Genomic DNA, 18,490 nt, shown 5'->3' with positions numbered 1-18,490 from the left:
CAATACAGCATTGTGTAGTGTCGTGGGGTAGGAAGTAGGAACACACTGGGGTTCAGAGATGGAACGTGGCTAGGTCCAGGGGGGATGGGAGCAGAGTAGGTGGGGAGGGAGGGGGGGGGGGGGGGGTGGGGGTTTGGTGGTTGGCCTCAGGGGTCAGTATTGGGGTGTCTTCATACCGGCCGGTCCACTGCATACTGGCACGGGCTCAGGTTGGACACAGGGTTCTGCACTGCCGGGTAGGCGAAGTTAGCGTGTTGCTTGGCCTTGAGCCGCAGGCTGGCCAGGCTTGAGTTGCAGGTGTCTCTATACATGTAGGGGCTAGCCGAGGTGGCGTAGGGGCAGGTGGCAGCTGTAACTGCCACGGAGTTGAGCGCCGTGGGGCTGTTGAGGTTGTTGAGGTTGCCCAGATTGTTGAGGCCCGTGCCGGGCACCCCGGCCACCGCTGAGGGCACCATGCTGGAGGCCATGTTCATGGAGGGGATGGAGCTAGGGGGCGAGAACATGGGCTGGGATGACAAGGGGCTTACATTCATGGAGTTGAAGAAGGGGAAGCTCTTAGCAGAGAGTGGGCTGCTGGCCAGGCTCTTTGTGGCCCAGTTGTTGTAGGAGTAGCCCGTGTACATGTCGTCGTAGGGCTGCATGAGTCCGTTGAACTGGGCGCCAAAGCCATTTTTGCATAGCTCTGCCTGCTGGTTCCTCTCTCTCTTCCTCCACTTGGCACGACGGTTCTTGAACCAGACCTGCAGGGGCATAGAGGACACAAAACAAGTATGAGTTATGTGGTCTGTACATATAAATGCATAGACATTAACGTGAGATCATACAGAGAGCGATGCATCATCTGCAGGCATTCTCTCCACAATAGAGCCCTTGCACAGAATGTTTGTGTAGTTCTCTGTCTTCCAACATGGCTGCCTGTAACATAGCAACCCTTGTTTTGTACATGGCAATGGAAGAACATGTACAAAACAACAATTGTTATGGGGTGATATATGGAAAATATATCAACAAAAATGTAATAATTTATTACTTATTACTGGATTTGGTAAACAAGTCACAGTAGAACAGTAATATCATGTTTTTCCAGTGTTTTGCCTACTTTAGCACTGCACATAAATGAGGCATTTTCTTTTTTAAAGTGGTTAATAAACATAAATTCTGAATCACCCAGTGATAGGAGTACCATAACTTGGTAATATTATCCTGAATTTCTTTTTGAGAAATGCAATGATCAGTTGAAGTGTACTATCAAACAGTCATATTAGGCAAGGCTTAGTAAAACTAATCAGTCACTTATTTGAATTACGAGATCCCAATATAGGAAATGTCAGGGTGGGGCAATCTTCACATTTGTAATTTTAAGATCCTATTTTTGGGGCATATGATTAGATTAAAGTTTAAGCTTAAAAGAAATAAAATAATAATCATTAAAAAAAAGAATTAGGGTTTTAAATTCTGTTTGAAGATTAGAAAAATACTACTTTTCACAGATTCTGCTAAAAACATTTAGGAAACAATTAGAATTTAATATATATAGGAAATATTGATTTAGTATGATTTATTTTGTATTAAATGCACTGTATTTGTCTCTTTAATGCTCTCCAAAACATCTATAGCTTTCCTCATGTTCACTAAAGCTCCCTCTCTCTCTCTCTCTCTCTCTCTCTCTCTCTCTCTCTCTCTCTCTCTCTCTCTCTCTCTCTCTCTCTCTCTCTCTCTCTCTCTCTCTCTCTCTCGCATTATTGACATGAATGTCAAACAACAAACAGTATTGCCAAAACAGTTTACAGCATACAATGTAAAGCGTTCATGTCTAAACAAAACATAGGATTCGTGGTTTCTTAAAATAAAACAACCATTTTACCATTTTAATTTGAATAATAATAAATAAAAAGCTCTCTCTCTCTCTCTCTCTCTCTCTCTCTCTCTCTCTCTCTCTCTCTCTCTCTCTCTCTCTCTCTCTCTCTCTCTCTCTCTCTCTCTCTCTCTCTCTCTCTCTCTCTCTCTCTCTCTCTCTCTCTCTCTCTCTCTCTCTCTCTCTCTCTCTCTCTCTCTCTCTCTCTCTCTCTCTCTCTCTCTCTCTGGCTTCATCCAAACCACTCTGTTTGCCAGCATGGCAGGCATCTGTTATGATAGTAATAGAATGCCGTTGGCCATGAGAGGAGGGGTATAGTGTGCACGGCACTGCCTTTTCCATCCTGTCGCGGTGACACTGGGGGAAACCCCAACTATCAAGGAGGGCGGTTGTTACCGCCATCTTCAACACGTTTCCAAGAAAAGTTTGAATGTCCATGGCATCAAAACATCTGAATGTCAAGGTCATTACTGTAAGCAGATACTTTCTTCTTTTCTATTTTTTGTGGTAGTGAAGTTTTACTAAAACGGTGAAATGACTTATAGTTGGGTAGCCTACTCTAGTGATCTAAATATCACTTTTCAACACTACTAAAATGTACATATTGTACAAATGTACATATAGGGACACACTACGTTGTAGGATTTTTGGCACCACAACATCAACGAAACCACTGCCTGACTCAAAATAAATGTTTTCGAGCCACATAGTAAGTGCCTCACAGACATCAGACAGCATTATTCTCCAACTTGTTTTTTTCCCCTTTTTGAAATCGATGACAATGTAGCCGCCGTCACCTCTGGACCATAACTTCTCTCTGCTCTCTGACAGTCAATTACAGTGACATTCTCTGACAAAGCACATCAATCAACCTGTCAGGTAAGATATATTGGGTATGCTGGAATTCGCCTCCATGTGGGCGCACGCCACTGATAGACATTAGAACCCGGGCAGTGTGTGGTCTGTTTGTCCTTTCAAAATAACAACCAAGACTGCCTGCTATGTGACCTTTCATCCAGCCAACATTAATTTGATCCATTACTTGTCAGGCAGGCAAGCGATTGTATTGTCATCCATCAGAATGTGTGCCCACCTGCTCCATTTGGTGAGTGACCAAAACCTTTGGGTATGGGACAGGGCAGGACAGAATGAACTATACCGCCGACATTTATACACGTCATATCTGAACCCAGACTTTGCATTGGTATCAGTGAATAAAGCAAATGAACTCATCCAGAGGGACGTTTCCTCTTCATGTACAGTATAAGTAGAGGAATCACATTTTTGTCACCTATCGCTGTATCACTCAAAACAGTTCTCAATAGACAGAGTAGCTAAGATTAACTTAATAAAGGGGCACTTCACCAAAAAATCTATGCTGATTTATTTTGCACATAATCTCACACACATCCAAAAACCCTCTAAACCGTTTTACACACATTTGTTTAGTTTAACAGTTATTGCGAGTAAATTAGTTTGAATATGGCCACCAATGATGTCATTGGGGATGTTGAATCGTTGTGTTATGTTAATTATAGCACCATGAAATTATAAGTCTTTATAAGACAAGGTGTTGCTCTTGTTTCATGTGCAGGGTGCTGTAATTAGCACAACACAAGGAGTCACTGTCCCAAATAACATCACCGGTGGTCATATTTCAAACTCATTTACTCTCAATAACTGTCTGTCACTAAATTAATGTGTGCAAAACAGTTTAGAGTTTTTGGATGTGTGAGTGTGAGCATTATTCAGCATTATTTTTTGCTGAAGTGCTCCTTTAAATAAATCCCTGACAGAAACCCACACCCAAGGAAGATTATTTTTTTTTTTTTTATTGTTGTCGACACATTTTTGCATTCATGCAAAGACCACTAATTTAGAATGTTTTATCGTAATAATTTCCCCAAACTGTTGTGTGCTGCCTTTAACACAAATAAATAAATGGAGCTCAACTAAATACAATCACCAAGTGATACATTTGTATATTTTTCCATACTGAAAATATATCTTTTGTGTGTTAAAAGTATATTTCTAATTCTACCCATATTTAGTATATTTGATATTTATTTTTGGTTATGTGCTTTCATGTACTAATTCAAAGCACATGTTTAGTATGATAGTTATTACACTTTAAAACGAAACTGAGCTGTCTACCAAACACAAGTAATACTTATAAAAGTTGTAGTTGTACTAAAAGTGTATACTATTTTATTAGCAAAAGTAACCAAAAATACATCAAAAGTATAATTAGTACATCTTAAGTACAACATTTAACACACTAAGTACAACATCAGTGGTTTCAGTTTAACAAAACTTTAGATTACTTACTGAATACATAAAAAGTATACTATTAAAGTACTTTCATAAATATACATACTTCTTTTTTACTTGGGCAGACTAAGGCGACCAAGGCACATGCCTTTTGAGTAAAGCAGATCAGCTCTTTATAGTGGCCAAAACTAAAAGAACCAGTTCAGGTAACAAAAGCAAAAACAAGCTGAGACAACTCAAAGCCACACTACAGGGCATGTTGGTGCACTTCTTGCACACCCGTCCAAGGGCTGGGTTCTATTTAACCCGGTTCTGTTTTAGAACAGGTTCCACATTAATAAAATATCTGGATTCATTCAGTTCTGAGACTTTTTTCCTCTCTCTCTTCTTACCTAAAAAAACATTTGATAAGGGACTTTGGATTTGTATATAATTTGGATTCCATAAGTAGATTAGATACCGGATTCAGATACGATAAAATACTTTCAAACCCTCTAAAGCCGCCCCATTACCACCACCCCCACCACCACCACACAGCACCGCTCTAGCTCATACCCACCCTGACACGTGCTTCTGTGAGGTTGGTCCAGACGGCGATCTCCTCGCGGGTGCTCATGTCGGGGTAGCGGTTCCTCTGGAACGTGGCCTCCAGCTCCTGGAGCTGCTGGCTGGTGAAGTGGGTCCGCTGTCGTCTCTGTTTCTTCTTCAGGGAACCGTCATCAGCACTGGACTCATCAATCTGGTTCTGGTGGGATTTCTCTGTATCTGAGAGATCAGGGACAGAGGAGTCTGAATAGGACTGGGCAATATACCGATATATATATTGAATATCGTCTAACTGTGGTGTACCGTGAATCTTACATTTTAAATTATATCAAGAATTGTAATAGGGAAGTGTGAATTTTGCTTTCTAAATCAATGCTAAAAAGCAATAGTGAGTCAGTTTTCTCAAGAAATTATTTCTGACATATTTGATAATGTCAAATTTTATTTGATTGTATCACACTTCCCATTATCATACAGGACCAATATGATATTGTGATGTATATATATATATTGATATCGATAAAAGCAAAGGGCTTCTGAATATCACCCAGCCCTGAGTCTAAGATTCTTGTCTTTCTTGATATATGTTCTCATACAAAAAACAAAAACAAAAAAAGTATTATTCTAAACACCTTTAGGAAGTTTGATACGAAACTAAATTTATTCAGATATCATTACCTTACTCATTTCATTTTTAATAGTATATGTTAGATTAGTGGTTGCGCAGCCATATTGTAGATTCTCTTAATCCCTTGTAAGAATCAAAATTAGACCATGGAAAACTCTTGTAGGATTTATATACATATTTTCCATCTGGGTAACTTGTGTGCTCAGCTCTTTTTCATATTATTTTACTGCATGTGACTTGTGTTGAGACTTACTGTGATAATGCACTTAAAAAAAATATTTAAAAAAAGTTTGACTTGACATGAGAATCGATGGGATAGTTAGATCACTATAATGCACAGCAGGTGTTGACTCTATAATGTATATGATTCTGTGTCTGACTTGAAAGCACCAACAGCATCCGTTTTAGAATATTTTTTCCACATGCAGCAAATGACAAAACTCCCTATTTACACATGCCGCAATGTGCATCAAACAGGTCTGTGGTATTCTATCACTTTTCTCCCCCCCTCTCTCTCTCTCTCTCTCTCTCTCTCTCTCTCTCTCTCTCTCTCTCTCTCTCTCTCTCTCTCTCTCTCTCTCTCTCTCTCTCTCTCTCTCTGTATGTCTCTCTCTCTCTCTCTCTCAACCCCCAACACACACACACACACACACACACACACTTTACTGTAGCTTCCAAGATCAAAGAGCACCTACAGGCATACATGTACAAACAGTATATCCATACTTTAACTGCTCTGACAGTTATTCCACACCTTTAGAACATTGCTCTGGATCTGTGATTATTACTCTATAATACTCAGTCAGCCATGTTAACATGAGGTATTTCAGAGCATATGGAAGCAACTTTCTATCACTACACAAAGTAACAAATATAATTCCCAAACATTTTAGAAATAATTCACTCATTAAATACGTAAAATCTTGCTGTTTGACAATCTGTCTCCGAAAATTGCAATCATGATGGAAGTGACTCCGACAGCTCAGAATAGGCCCTCCAACACTCTGTCAGTGGCATTACATAGTATTCTCATCTCAAAGATATTCAAAACCAATCAAGTCATTCCATTTGGCACCGACTTGAGTAAGTCAGAGGACCACACAACCCTGTTATGTCTGCTGAGGATCCTCTCTCCCTCCTGATCAGAGCGCCGCAATTTGAGGACCCCACAGAAAGCAGCGAAATTAGTTGGCTACCTAATCCCTGGGATAAAGCTTTTGTGACTGGGGCAGGTTGGGCTCTGTTTGGCGAGGGCTTAGCTCTCTGGGAGCAGTTTGAAATGATCAGCAGACTTTAACAAGAGGCTCCGGCGGGGCCACCAGCAGCACCAATAAGGACCCAGCTGAGTCTGTTATCTGCCAGTAAACTGACACTGGGTTAGCCGTCACTTAAGGCCAACGTCTAGAACACAATACAGAGGAAAGGGCAGACCTTTTTAGACCCATGTAGTTGACAACAATAGGAGCAATCTGACTGATAATGTGCCTACACGACAGAGCAGCTCGGGGTCAACTTCTCAAATGAGTTTAGCTGAAAAGCACAAGAAAATGCCCTTTTCAAGCATACATTTGGAAATTGCTATACATAGTGAGAACAACTGTAAAAAATTTGCTTTTAAGACAGCCTGTGTCATGTATTCTGCAAATAACATATTTCGTCAAGGTTTTCTTTACATAGGAACTAGTGTTTTGATCAGGACAGGGTACCCATCATGTCACACATGCAAAAAGATGCAGCAGCCACCAAGTACAGGTTAAAAAAATAAAAAATAAACAATAAATAAAGTGAGGGAAATAGCCTGGACGTTTAGACAGCATTCTAAATGGGGATGGGCTTTACAGTAAATTAACGTTCTGAGGGAGAGGGATACACGGACGCATTTCTTTCAAAGTCATTGCAGCTGACTTGCGGAGGAGAATGTCTGAAGTCTTGTTAGGGCTGGATTTACGAGCAAGGCTCGCACAGCTGGTAATTAGATCTGAACGTATACACTAAACATAAAAGATCCAAAAATGGTTCTTCAGAGAGGGTTGAAGACAAAAGGTCTTGGAACTATATTTATCTTAAAAAAAAGAAAAGAAAAGGAGGTGATAACCTTTATCTTATATTTTATCATCGTGATCATCGTATATAGGCCTGCCTATTATGCTTACTTAAAGTGAAGTAATCAACCATAAATAGAATTGACATATGTAATTTATATGATACTGTACAGCTCAGTTTCAATATGTGAATATGAAGAAATCGCTTCTTAAACTGACGAGAGACAAGACTCTAGTGATGACGTCACCAAGAGACAAATCCCGGAGCTTCTGGTCAGAATAGTGGAACAAATCTTAGGACACTAATGTAGCCATAGTGATTATATATATTTTTTTATTATTATCTTTTTCCCCCCTCCTTTTTTCCGATTTTTCTCCCATCCCACTGTTAGTCGTTATGCCAATTCCCAACCCCCTTCCTGGTTGTTGCGCACTCCCCCCTACTGTTGGTCCGGGAGGCTGGAGACTGTCACATGCTTTCCTCCAACGCATGTGCAGCCAGCCAGCAGCCAGCCAGCAGCCAGCCTGGCAGCGCAGATTCTCACCGGGAGAGTGTAACGTGTGGAAGGTCACACTACCTCCCTCCAGATCCTACCCTCGCTGTGCAGGCGCCCCGACCGAACTGTAGGGGTCGCTGTCCACAACGCCCAGGACCCACCCATCAGCTTTCCCACCCCTAACACTGCCAATTGTGTTAGTATGAACGACCAGCCAAGCTGATAGCAATGCCGAGAGCTGGATTCGAACCCAGCGTCTCCAGCGTTGATGGCGAGCGCCTTGCCCACTACACCACCTAGCCGCCCAGCCATAGTGATTTTAGTGGGATGTGTGTAGCCTATACATTTTCTAATTCAGAGATAGAATCGAGAGCTATAATAAAACTCATTCGGATGGAATGGAATAAATTATATAAGTGCACAAAGTCAGCCATTCACTGTCAATGGACCAGCTCCAAAAAGTGCCACTTGATGACATCACAGATTCAAACCGAGACGCTATGATTTTCATATAGGGTTTTTGGTGGATCTTTCCCTTTAAATAATCAGTAAAAACACTTAAAATAATAATAATAATAATAATAATAATAATAATAATAATAATAATAATAATAATAATAATAATAATAATAATAATAATAATAATAATAATAATAATAATAATAATAATAATAATAATAATAATAATAATAATAATAATGGTGATGTTTGATGAGGTCATAGGTTTAGAAGAGTTTCATACTCCCAATAGGAGTGCAGCCAAAAATAAATCCTTCAATCCACATAGAACAGCTGATCACTATATGCATGCCTTCATCACACCTTGCCAGGCCATCTTGTAAATAAGAATCTGTTCTTAGTTGGCTTGCCTGCAAACGAAGGTTACAAAAAATTGTCAGACAACACCCAACAAAATGAATATTGTTAGAGATGGAGGGATATAGGAGAGCAGAAAAAGCTCATCTGTGAAATGGGAGACTTTTAGTTGCAGTATGACTTTAAACGAATGTCAACGACTTGAAACAGACTTATATATTTACTATATGTGGGCGACAGTGCGGCTCGCAGGAGGTAGAGCATTTGCATGGTAGGAGGTTCTCGGTTCGATTCCCGGTCCTCCCAGGCAGTGTGTCGACGTGTCCCTGAGCAAGACACCAATTAACCCCTATACCTAATTGCTCCCGATGTGCAGGTTGGCAGCACCTTGCATGGTTTCCTCTGCCATCGGTGAATGTGTGAGTGAATGGGTAAATTGCACAACAAAAGTGTATGCCCAAGAATGCACAAAGGGGCTGAGTTGCACTTTTTCCTTTAGCCCATGCATGGTCAATTTCTGTCCGCGTGACACGCACGCTATATGCAGGTTTACCGCCCCGGTACTGTGGATTAGACAGTGCCCGTGCTTTATGAATATTATTTCGGATTTCTGCTTTGAAACTGAGACACTCGTGTCGTGCGATTGCACGGGCTATTGAAAAGTATACATTTTGAGAGAAATTCGGCCACCCCTCTTCATACAAAATGGACAGAATGAAAAATAGGTGTGAAGGACTTCGGTCTCTCCCATGAGTATATGCCTTGGTATTTAAAAGACAGCAGCAATTTCATATTGCATATATCGTATTTCATAAGCAAATCGTGTCCATTCTCACGGGGCTTGTTAAATGCACTATAGCTATAACAGACAGAAAGAAATCCTGACCATGAACATTTTATTTCATCAAAGTGTCCATATATATCGCATGAAGAATTCTCTATGACAAATAATATAATATATTATACTGTTTATCCTCCTGCAAACATACGCATCAGCCGTCACGTAGTTTTCAATAATCGTAATACAATAAAATAAACAAAAACTTGGCTATTGCCTAGGCCTATTAATTATTCAATGGTGCATGGCTTGATCGCACAAATGCGCCGCATCGCAAAGAATGGTATGTATATTGGTTTCGATGACAATATAAGGCCATACTTTAACGGGGCTGATATATAGGTCAACCTGTTAAAGGTGGCGCATAATAGACAGATAACATAAACGAAGAACTCGACTCTCTCTGAGCTATATATATAAAAAAAAAAATGTCAATTAGAAAAAACAGGATGACATCAGGAATTTTGTGGGGAATTTAGCTGTGCGGCCTATTTACCTATTTACAATCAATTAAGCTAAGTGGCTTAGAAAAATAACTAGTGCTTTAAAATAGTGGATTATTATAATTTCTCATTCTAACGATATGATGATGATTATTATTATCGTTGTTATTATTAATCATAATAATACTATTAATATGAATTATTATTATTATTATTATTATTATTATTATTATTATTATTATTATTATTGTTATTGTTATTATTATTATCATAATAATAACAATATCAGTAGTAGTTAAAGTAGTACCCGTAGGCTAATAAGTATACGCTTGTACTATTATTATTATTATTATTATTATTATTATTATTATTATTATTATTATTATTATTATTATTATTATTATTATTATTATTATTATTAATATAATTATAAGGTGTTGTAGCTATTGTGCCATTAGGCCTAAACTCAGGAACGTTTATGTATCGACAGTTTCTGGATATTTCGTTAATGTCATTTCATGCATATAAGGTCTTGGTGGAACTGACCGCTGGTGTCTTGACCTTTGCATCCCTGATCGTGTTGAGGCGTCCCAGAGTCCGAGAGCGACAGCGCCGGGCTACGGGCTTCACTGTCCGTCAGAAGGTTAAAATCCATAACCCCGGCCGCCAGGCTCTGCAAACAGCAAGGCAAGACATTTCAGCACAGAAAACACAAGCAACATGCTTCACTTCCTCATTTCCCCAAAAGTCACCATGTCCAATAGAGCGTGAGATGAGTATGATTATATGACGTTTTTTCCCAAAAATAAAAAAAAATTACCACTATACATCCGAAGGTCTAATAACTCCTCACAAAATAGGCTAACGTCTATCTATTATTTACGTTTATTAATTGTAGCCACTATGCTATAAACTGTAGGCATGTCTATAACGTAAACATCAATAATGTGAATATCAACAATCTGAATTTTAGCTAACGTAGGCATCATGTATATTGTATACCTTTGAAGGATGCTGACATAACGCTCCCTTTGAAATGTATTATTTTTTGCTTGCTTTCGTGCAATGGAGTTATTGCTTCAAAATACGGTGACACCTCCAACATATATATAGCAACCTCAGTTATAGGATGATAGGCTACTTAATGGAGCCTAAAAATAACAGGTAATTTATTTATACAAGCGCAGTTAACACCTTGAAGATATGGGGGCACAATCACTCCCTCAAAGCTAGAGATTTACGATGTCGTGCGTGGCCGCTTTAACGATCGGGTCCACTTAGCCGACTAACTGCTCTGGGGAAATCCAAAAAAAGACACATGAAGGAAATAAAACATGTAAACTATATAGGCTATATTGTCCGTCAAAGACCTGTCGCTCACACTTTTACTGACATTGGCCTCTACACACAACAAGCATATGATATATATGACATAGGCCACATGACATTGCAAAGGACGTTTCCGCAGACATGTTGCGTGCGTGTGTCATCAAAGCCGTTCGCATGTTCTTCTTAACACTTGAGAATTAGCACTTCAAGAGATGGTGTATATTTATGAGACCCCAGGAAAGAAACTCCCATATTTCACTGTTGGGTTATTATTTCACAAGCCCGTCTCTGCTGCCACTCTGTGTGCCAGTCTGTAGCCACGTGACCTCTCCTAAGTATGAGGCTCAGGGAGGCCCATCATAACATGGCATTGTGTCAAACCCTGCACCTCCCCCGCTCTGTCCCCAACATCAGAAAACCATGTGCAGACCACAGACACAAAACCTAGTTGAACTTATGAACCAGACAGCGTGTCACCATGTGCAATAATGTTCAGTTAGAGACTCTATTAGTTTCCCATTGAACTTCCAGCATATCTGTTTTACCACTAAACATGTCATCTTAACATTATAGTGTAGCCTACACATTTTAGTGTGTGCACGTTTATGTTAAAAAGTGGATGGATTGTCTCACACTTTAATTCATGCTTATAAGTGTCTAAAAGGGTGTTTAATTCACAGCCATTTTAGTGCTTATGCATTTTTACTGTCAGGCCCCCTAATACTCCTCAACATCAGACAGGCCATACTATCCATAATTTCTATAGCACCCACCAAATGTTATCCTGTAATATATTTAATCTGAAGTACCCTATAAAGGATGTATACTCTGGATAACTTTTTAAAACACTGTTGGCCAAGATCAGATCTCTCAGCACTCGTCTTGTATATGCATGGCACCTTGATGTTGAATAAACTCAGTTTTATATGTTGACCTCTGTCTCTCACTTAATTTCCTGTTGCCAAGAACTTGACCTTGTCCTATTGCCCAAAACGTGGCACATCAGAGTATCAGAGCCTTAACCCTTTCAGGTGGAGCCCATCTCACCATGTAAGATTAGAATCTTGAGAACTGAACATTCTAATGAGGTCAAAAGGCCATGTGTTTCATTGGAATTGGTTTTGCTTGGACCCAAGTTTATTTCTTGACAGCTATTGATATTAGCAAACACCGCAACAGGAATTAGAACGTTTATGTTGTAAAGTTGAAGCCCTCTGTAGAGTTTTTTTTTAAATCTAAAAGAGAATTCTGATGAAAAATAGGAGCACAAAACAACTCTAAATCTATTCAAAATCATATGAACCGGAACTAGAACACATGTAATATTTAAAGGGTAAACCTACCTGAAAACAATCTAAGAAATGCTGCATATTTCAGGCCATTTAGTTGTACTTTACTTAGGAAACATTCTTTGTAACAATTTACACAGAAGCTGCATTTTTCAGTCAGAAAAGAAACACGGAAAAAAGAACGGTGTGATGGACATGAGTGCATCTATAGTTCCCAGACAGGACAATTTACATTTAGTTTGAATGTTTCATTTGAAGGCCTTAAAAACTGTTGATATTGCCTGAATAGGACCTGCTTGGCACCCAAAAACACAACAATGAAATATGTCCTAATCCAGCTGTTTCCTCAGCATTTACTAAACATTTGTTTTGTCAATGAAATTAAATGCTATATAGTCAACTATTGGGATGATTTAAAACGATATCCCTGAGTGATGTAGTTAAAAGTGATCTGGACTGCATGAGCAAAACTAAACAGAAGCTATCTATATGGCTAAAATGAAGATATTTTGTTTGCTTCTCGTTCATATTTTAAACATTGTGTTAAAACATTGAAAACAGAGCACTTTGTGCACTTTTTGTCAGCAATTAATACAAATAGATAAAGAAAAACCGTGAAAACCTTTAAAGAGAGGATTTCATCTGCTTTTGTTTAACATATGAGGAAAAATAGGAGCACTTCAAAAAGATTACACCACATGAAAGTGGATATGCTCTGCTATTCTCAATCTCCCGGAGGCTGTTTCATGTATCCCTGGGAAAAAGATGCAAGATTGAGGATAAAGTCAAATCTCACAGCAGAGATTACTTTAGTAAGCAGCCTGCTTCTGTGTTGTGGCTTTGTATTAATGAACCTCTGATATGGATTTGTGGACTTACAGGTCAAAAGTCTCAGTTCATAACCGCAAACATAGTTCCAAAAACCATACGATAAAACCTGCAGCAGAACAAAGGAGAGATGATCGCATATATCAAGTTGTTTACATTTTCTCTTACCTGAACCTGAAAGGCAGACTTATAAATGCCCTTTGCTATATCACTTACAGTAACACACCACATAATAGTTCAACTGTTTGTATTCCACGGTCTCACATCATCCCAAAGTCTCCCTTGATAGCTAAAACGATATTGCACCCCATGGCAAAACTCAAAGGGTATACTTATTTGGCTGAGAGATCAACAGCTGTCCATTGTGAGTGTGGCCCATGGCATATCACCAGGGTACAGTATTTTGGTCAGACATATGAAATTGAGCCAGCCACTATGATCATGATGAATGGCCAAGTGTCAATGTGGTGTGAATCAGACTGGGAACATATATGTATACAGTCTATACACAATTTGTATACTTTAAAAATAGTTTCCTACTATTTCTACTACAACATATTGTTGCAGAGATGAATTTGAGTTGGTGTGCAGTTTATCAGCATCCACTCAAACAACCCTGATTTGGCTTATGGCTTGTGGTTTTCTTATAGATTTATTATAGCAAAAGAAAACCACAAGCCATACGCCAAATCAGGGTTGTTTGAGTCAAGTGGCAGCTGCAGTGTAGATAAATAGAGATAGATAGATAGATAGATAGATAGATAGATAGATAGATAGATAGATAGATAGATAGATAGATAGATAGATAGATAGATAGATAGATAGATAGATAGATAGATAGATAGATAGATAGATAGATAGAGAGAGAGAGAGAGAGAGAGAGAGAGAGAGAGAGAGAGAGAGAGAGAGAGAGAGAGAGAGAGAGAGAGAGAGAGAGAGAGAGAGAGAGAGAGAGAGAGAGTCGAGAGAGAGATAGATAGATAGATAGATAGATAGATAGATAGATAGATAGATATAGATAGATAGATAGATAGATAGATAGATAGATAGATAGATAGATAGATAGATAGATAGATAGATAGATAGATAGATAGATAGATAGATAGATAGATAGATAGATAGATAGATAGATAGATAGATAGATAGATATTGATAGATAGACAGATAGATGGATAGATAGATGGATGGACCGATGGACTGATGCATCGATGCCGATGGATCGATAGATAGACAGACAGACTCTGGAAATGGTGGCGCAGCATGCAGCATTAAGGTAAAAGGTATAGCATTGCAGATGAAATTATACAGTACCTCAGACACAACATGGTGACATGTTGATATAGAGCTGTAGCATCTCTGTGCTCATTGCCTGCCATAATAAAATGTTACAGGCGAATGGCTTGTGTGACAAACAAAACCCTTCACAATACCCTCTCTTCTGTGAGTTTCCTATATGGATCCATGCACGGCCTTGTGTTAGAAAGTCGTGCCTCTGCAGTGCTGCTGCCGCTGCGTCTACACCGACCTGACAAGTGTTCCACGGTTGTCTGTCACTCCATACGCTCTATAAAGCGTAAAACATATGAACGAAAGATGGACTTGTATGTTTACTCATACTGCCATGAACTGACGGAGCCTTACATGTTCGGAAATGAACGCAAATCAACTCGAATGGCATGCAAGATGAAAGTCTCATGGTTTGCATAAGCACGCTTTGCATAAACGGCAGCGCGGTGACATCGGTCTCATTAAAATAGGCTATACCTAATCATAATTTAAAAAAAAAATTAAAGAATGGAAGCAAAAATCCCCTCATTTTTCAGGAGATTGCTGCAGGGTCCATCTGTTGGTACGGCTGAGACAGACTGCTTACATTTCCACGGACTCGGGCATTAGCCTTGGAATTATTCATAAACGCGTCGAGAATTAATTCCTTGGATTAAGAGTTGATTAAGATGTGTGTCACTTTGCTGTCTGAGAACTTATTAAGGGTCTCCTCGAGGAGGCGCGGCAGATGGAATTTCGGTCCAATGTTTGTAGATGTTAATTTCTCCTCCTATAACATAACACTAATTTGCATATGATTGAGGGAGGCAGGGTGAGGTTTTCCGCGTGCGGTATTACACCGTGTGCATCCTGTGAGCCCTGGCCCACAAGATCATTCAGTTTTAAAGGCATGTTGGATATAGGGCCAGGGCCTAGGCTCAACACAGTATAGCCTACGAATATAGTAGAATGGAGGATTGCTTAAATAGATATATTAGGACAGGTTTGCGTAAAAAAATTATCATACATCTAATCTAAATAATATACGATTATAAAAAATGTATTCGTTTATTATTTTTGATTGGTTATTTTCCACACAAACGAAATTACCCGAGGGAAATTAGTGTCATATACTGAAATAATTGAAAACGTGAAGGTCATGAAATAAATATGAAAATATAATGATATAATAATATAAGGAACAAACAGAGCTATACAATTGATTTAATAATATTTTAGCCAAGGTATAATAGGCTACAAAGGCCATATTTTTTTATAATAAACATCTTTCTCCAGTTGTTCTCATAAATGCTTTGTTATTTCACAAACCGTATGGCCCATTTAAAAAACAAATATAGCCTATTTATTAAGATACACTCTGTTTTTAGGCTACGTGTGATTTTGAATTAAAGTCAAGGTTAATTTCCCACCCGATATTGACAACGTATCCTATACCCTATATCCTATATCATTCCATTATCCTATATCCCATATGTAAAATGTAAAAACAAAACGAACAAACAAACAAAAACTGCCCGCATCTCAATTGACCTCAATTGTGCAATTTGTCAGACATGATGACCTCATGGAGAAGGTAAACGTTTACATTGTGTGCAGACAGAGGTCAAACGTGACCGATTAAACACATTTTATTTTCGTATGAACTAAGCAATGCAAAAGAGTCTACTGAGGGCGTACCGAATTAATTATAATTTAGTGATTATAGCAGATAGGAAATGGCTGCATGCCATTAATCCAAATTAGACGACAAAAACAGAATGAAGCCTTCAAACGTAACAGGGCCGATATAAATCAATAAAAGCGGTGGGGCACATATAGCTTATCACTGTAAGACAAATAATATGGCTAGATATTGCTCAAACGATGAACACAAAGGCGTATTAATAGCAAAGATATATCAACAGGCTAAGAACAAATCAGAAAGAACTCCAAAATATAAGATCTTATGTCCGAACATATATTACTCATAATTGTTTTCCATGTCGGTAGGTTAATGGAATCAGAAAAATAGGCTTATTTATTTGGGCTCTATATTGCTAAAACTCTAAAAGGAAAATGCAGATAGAAAAAGAATTTGCGATAGAAACTTTTATATATATCATATATCAGTAGGCCTACAGCAGGATTTTAGTGTCAACAGCTCAAATGATCGGACATATTTGCAGCATTAATAACCCTATAAAACAGAATAGATAGGCGGGCAGACATGCCTGGATGGGGGCAGGAGGTTGGGTGGGGGAGGTGGGGGGTATGTCTCTGTTTTTCTTTCGGTGGTCTCTCGTGGCCTGGGAACACCTGCCACCTATCAATTTCGGCTAGATCCCCAAATATTTTTGACCTCTGCTCTGAAAAATTCTCATAGCATTCGCTTCAGCCATTGCCAGTATTATGAAGAATATATCGAGCGCAGACTATTGAATTACTAATGTTATTATTATAGTTTGTTATTATTAGCAGTATTATTATAAGAGTATAGTAATAATAATATATTAGTATTAGTATTATTAGTATTATTAGAATTATAGAACAATGTAAAACTAAAGGTTTTGCTGTTGGACGGGTTTCTAAATCTTCTATCGAATCGCTCTCTTACAATTCACCCTACATAATAACCTACAGTCTTACAAGTGTTAAAAACTACATAATGAAGGAAGGCTACTGACAAAAAGTTGATAGCCTAATCAAAACAACCAAGTGAACAACCCCATGGCTATGCAGTTAGACAAGTCCCACATGTGCATCTTCAACAGTTGAATACAAATATACGGTAGTATTTGAGCTGGGTTTTTATGAGGATATATAGTGTATAGCCTATACCTCTATAGCCTATACGCCTATTTTTCTTTAAAGACATGACAGATTCGGTGTGCCGGTTCTCACAACAGCACATCGCCTTCACAATATGCATCACCAAAAATAAAGTCTTTTCCAGTTCCATTCTCCGTGTGAAGACACAGGCGGTATTTTAGGAGGGACTTCCTATCAAGCCAGCAGTTGCGCGAGTGATATAGCCAGACTACACCAATGTCAATTTAGTAGAACTTTAAGCACAGATTGCAACAGACACACAAACAAAAGTCGCATCATTATACAAAAAGAAAGCTGAGACCTTTTGCACTTACATCAAATCCTGGTCTGGTTAATTTAAATCCCTAGTAAAGGCAAACGTGTTGTGGGTCAACGGTTGTCCAAGACTGGTGTTGCTGGTGACATGAACAAAGTTCCCCGGTCTGTAAAAATCAAAAAGGTCAGTTTCCTTCTCTGTGTGCTGTCAGACATGAAGCTAGTCGAGAGTGAGAGCTTGATCCCCACACAGAGGGGGGACTGACTTTATGCTAAATATTGTGTGCGACAGGTCCACTGTAGAAAGGACTGCCCACTTCACAGCTTTTACTTGGCCCCCGCCGTCCTTTCAAGCGCACCGCACGCAGGCGCGTGAGCGTACGCGCGCGAATGCACACACGCACGCGCGCACACATACACACCTTTTCTTTTCGTCAACCCGCAGCTCAATCGATCTTGCTTTCATCTCCAGGAGGCGCGAGAAGATGTTGAGTGGAGGGAGAGATGAGGAATGGAATGGGGTATAGACTGAACATATGAAGGGAGAAGACAAGTGTCTGATCTGTTGGTCCACCAGTCACAATTGTCGTCAGCTAAAGTGATGTGACGTGGACCGCTGCTAAGGGAGATCACTACAGAGGTGGTGGGGGTCGCATCATGACTTGATTCGAGTCAGACTCTCGCAAATTTGAGGACTACGTTGGTAAAATACTCGACTTTACTTAATTATGGTAGGCTATTCATTGAGACTTGACTTT

General features: G+C 39.2%; 1 protein-coding gene across 1 annotated transcript; it reads right to left on the bottom strand.

Annotated features, from left to right (window-relative positions):
• Window positions 1–170: 170 nt before the first annotated feature.
• pitx3 (paired-like homeodomain 3) lies at window positions 171–17,895 on the bottom strand (the record flags this gene model as incomplete). The annotated part of the gene is made up of 4 exons (XM_084321587.1): window positions 17,792–17,895; window positions 10,483–10,609; window positions 4,686–4,891; window positions 171–740 (listed from the first exon to the last, which is right to left on the bottom strand). Exons 2-4 carry the CDS (start codon window positions 10,589–10,591, stop codon window positions 171–173), a joined length of 885 nt encoding a protein of 294 aa, XP_084177713.1. The 5' UTR covers window positions 10,592–10,609; window positions 17,792–17,895.
• Between the last annotated feature and the right edge of the window lie 595 nt (window positions 17,896–18,490).

Source organism: Notolepis coatsorum (assembly GCF_963971535.1).
Source record: "Notolepis coatsorum genome assembly, chromosome: 9".
Classification (NCBI taxonomy): domain Eukaryota; kingdom Metazoa; phylum Chordata; class Actinopteri; order Aulopiformes; family Paralepididae; genus Notolepis; species Notolepis coatsorum.
This window is presented reverse-complemented; position numbering and strand designations above follow the sequence as displayed.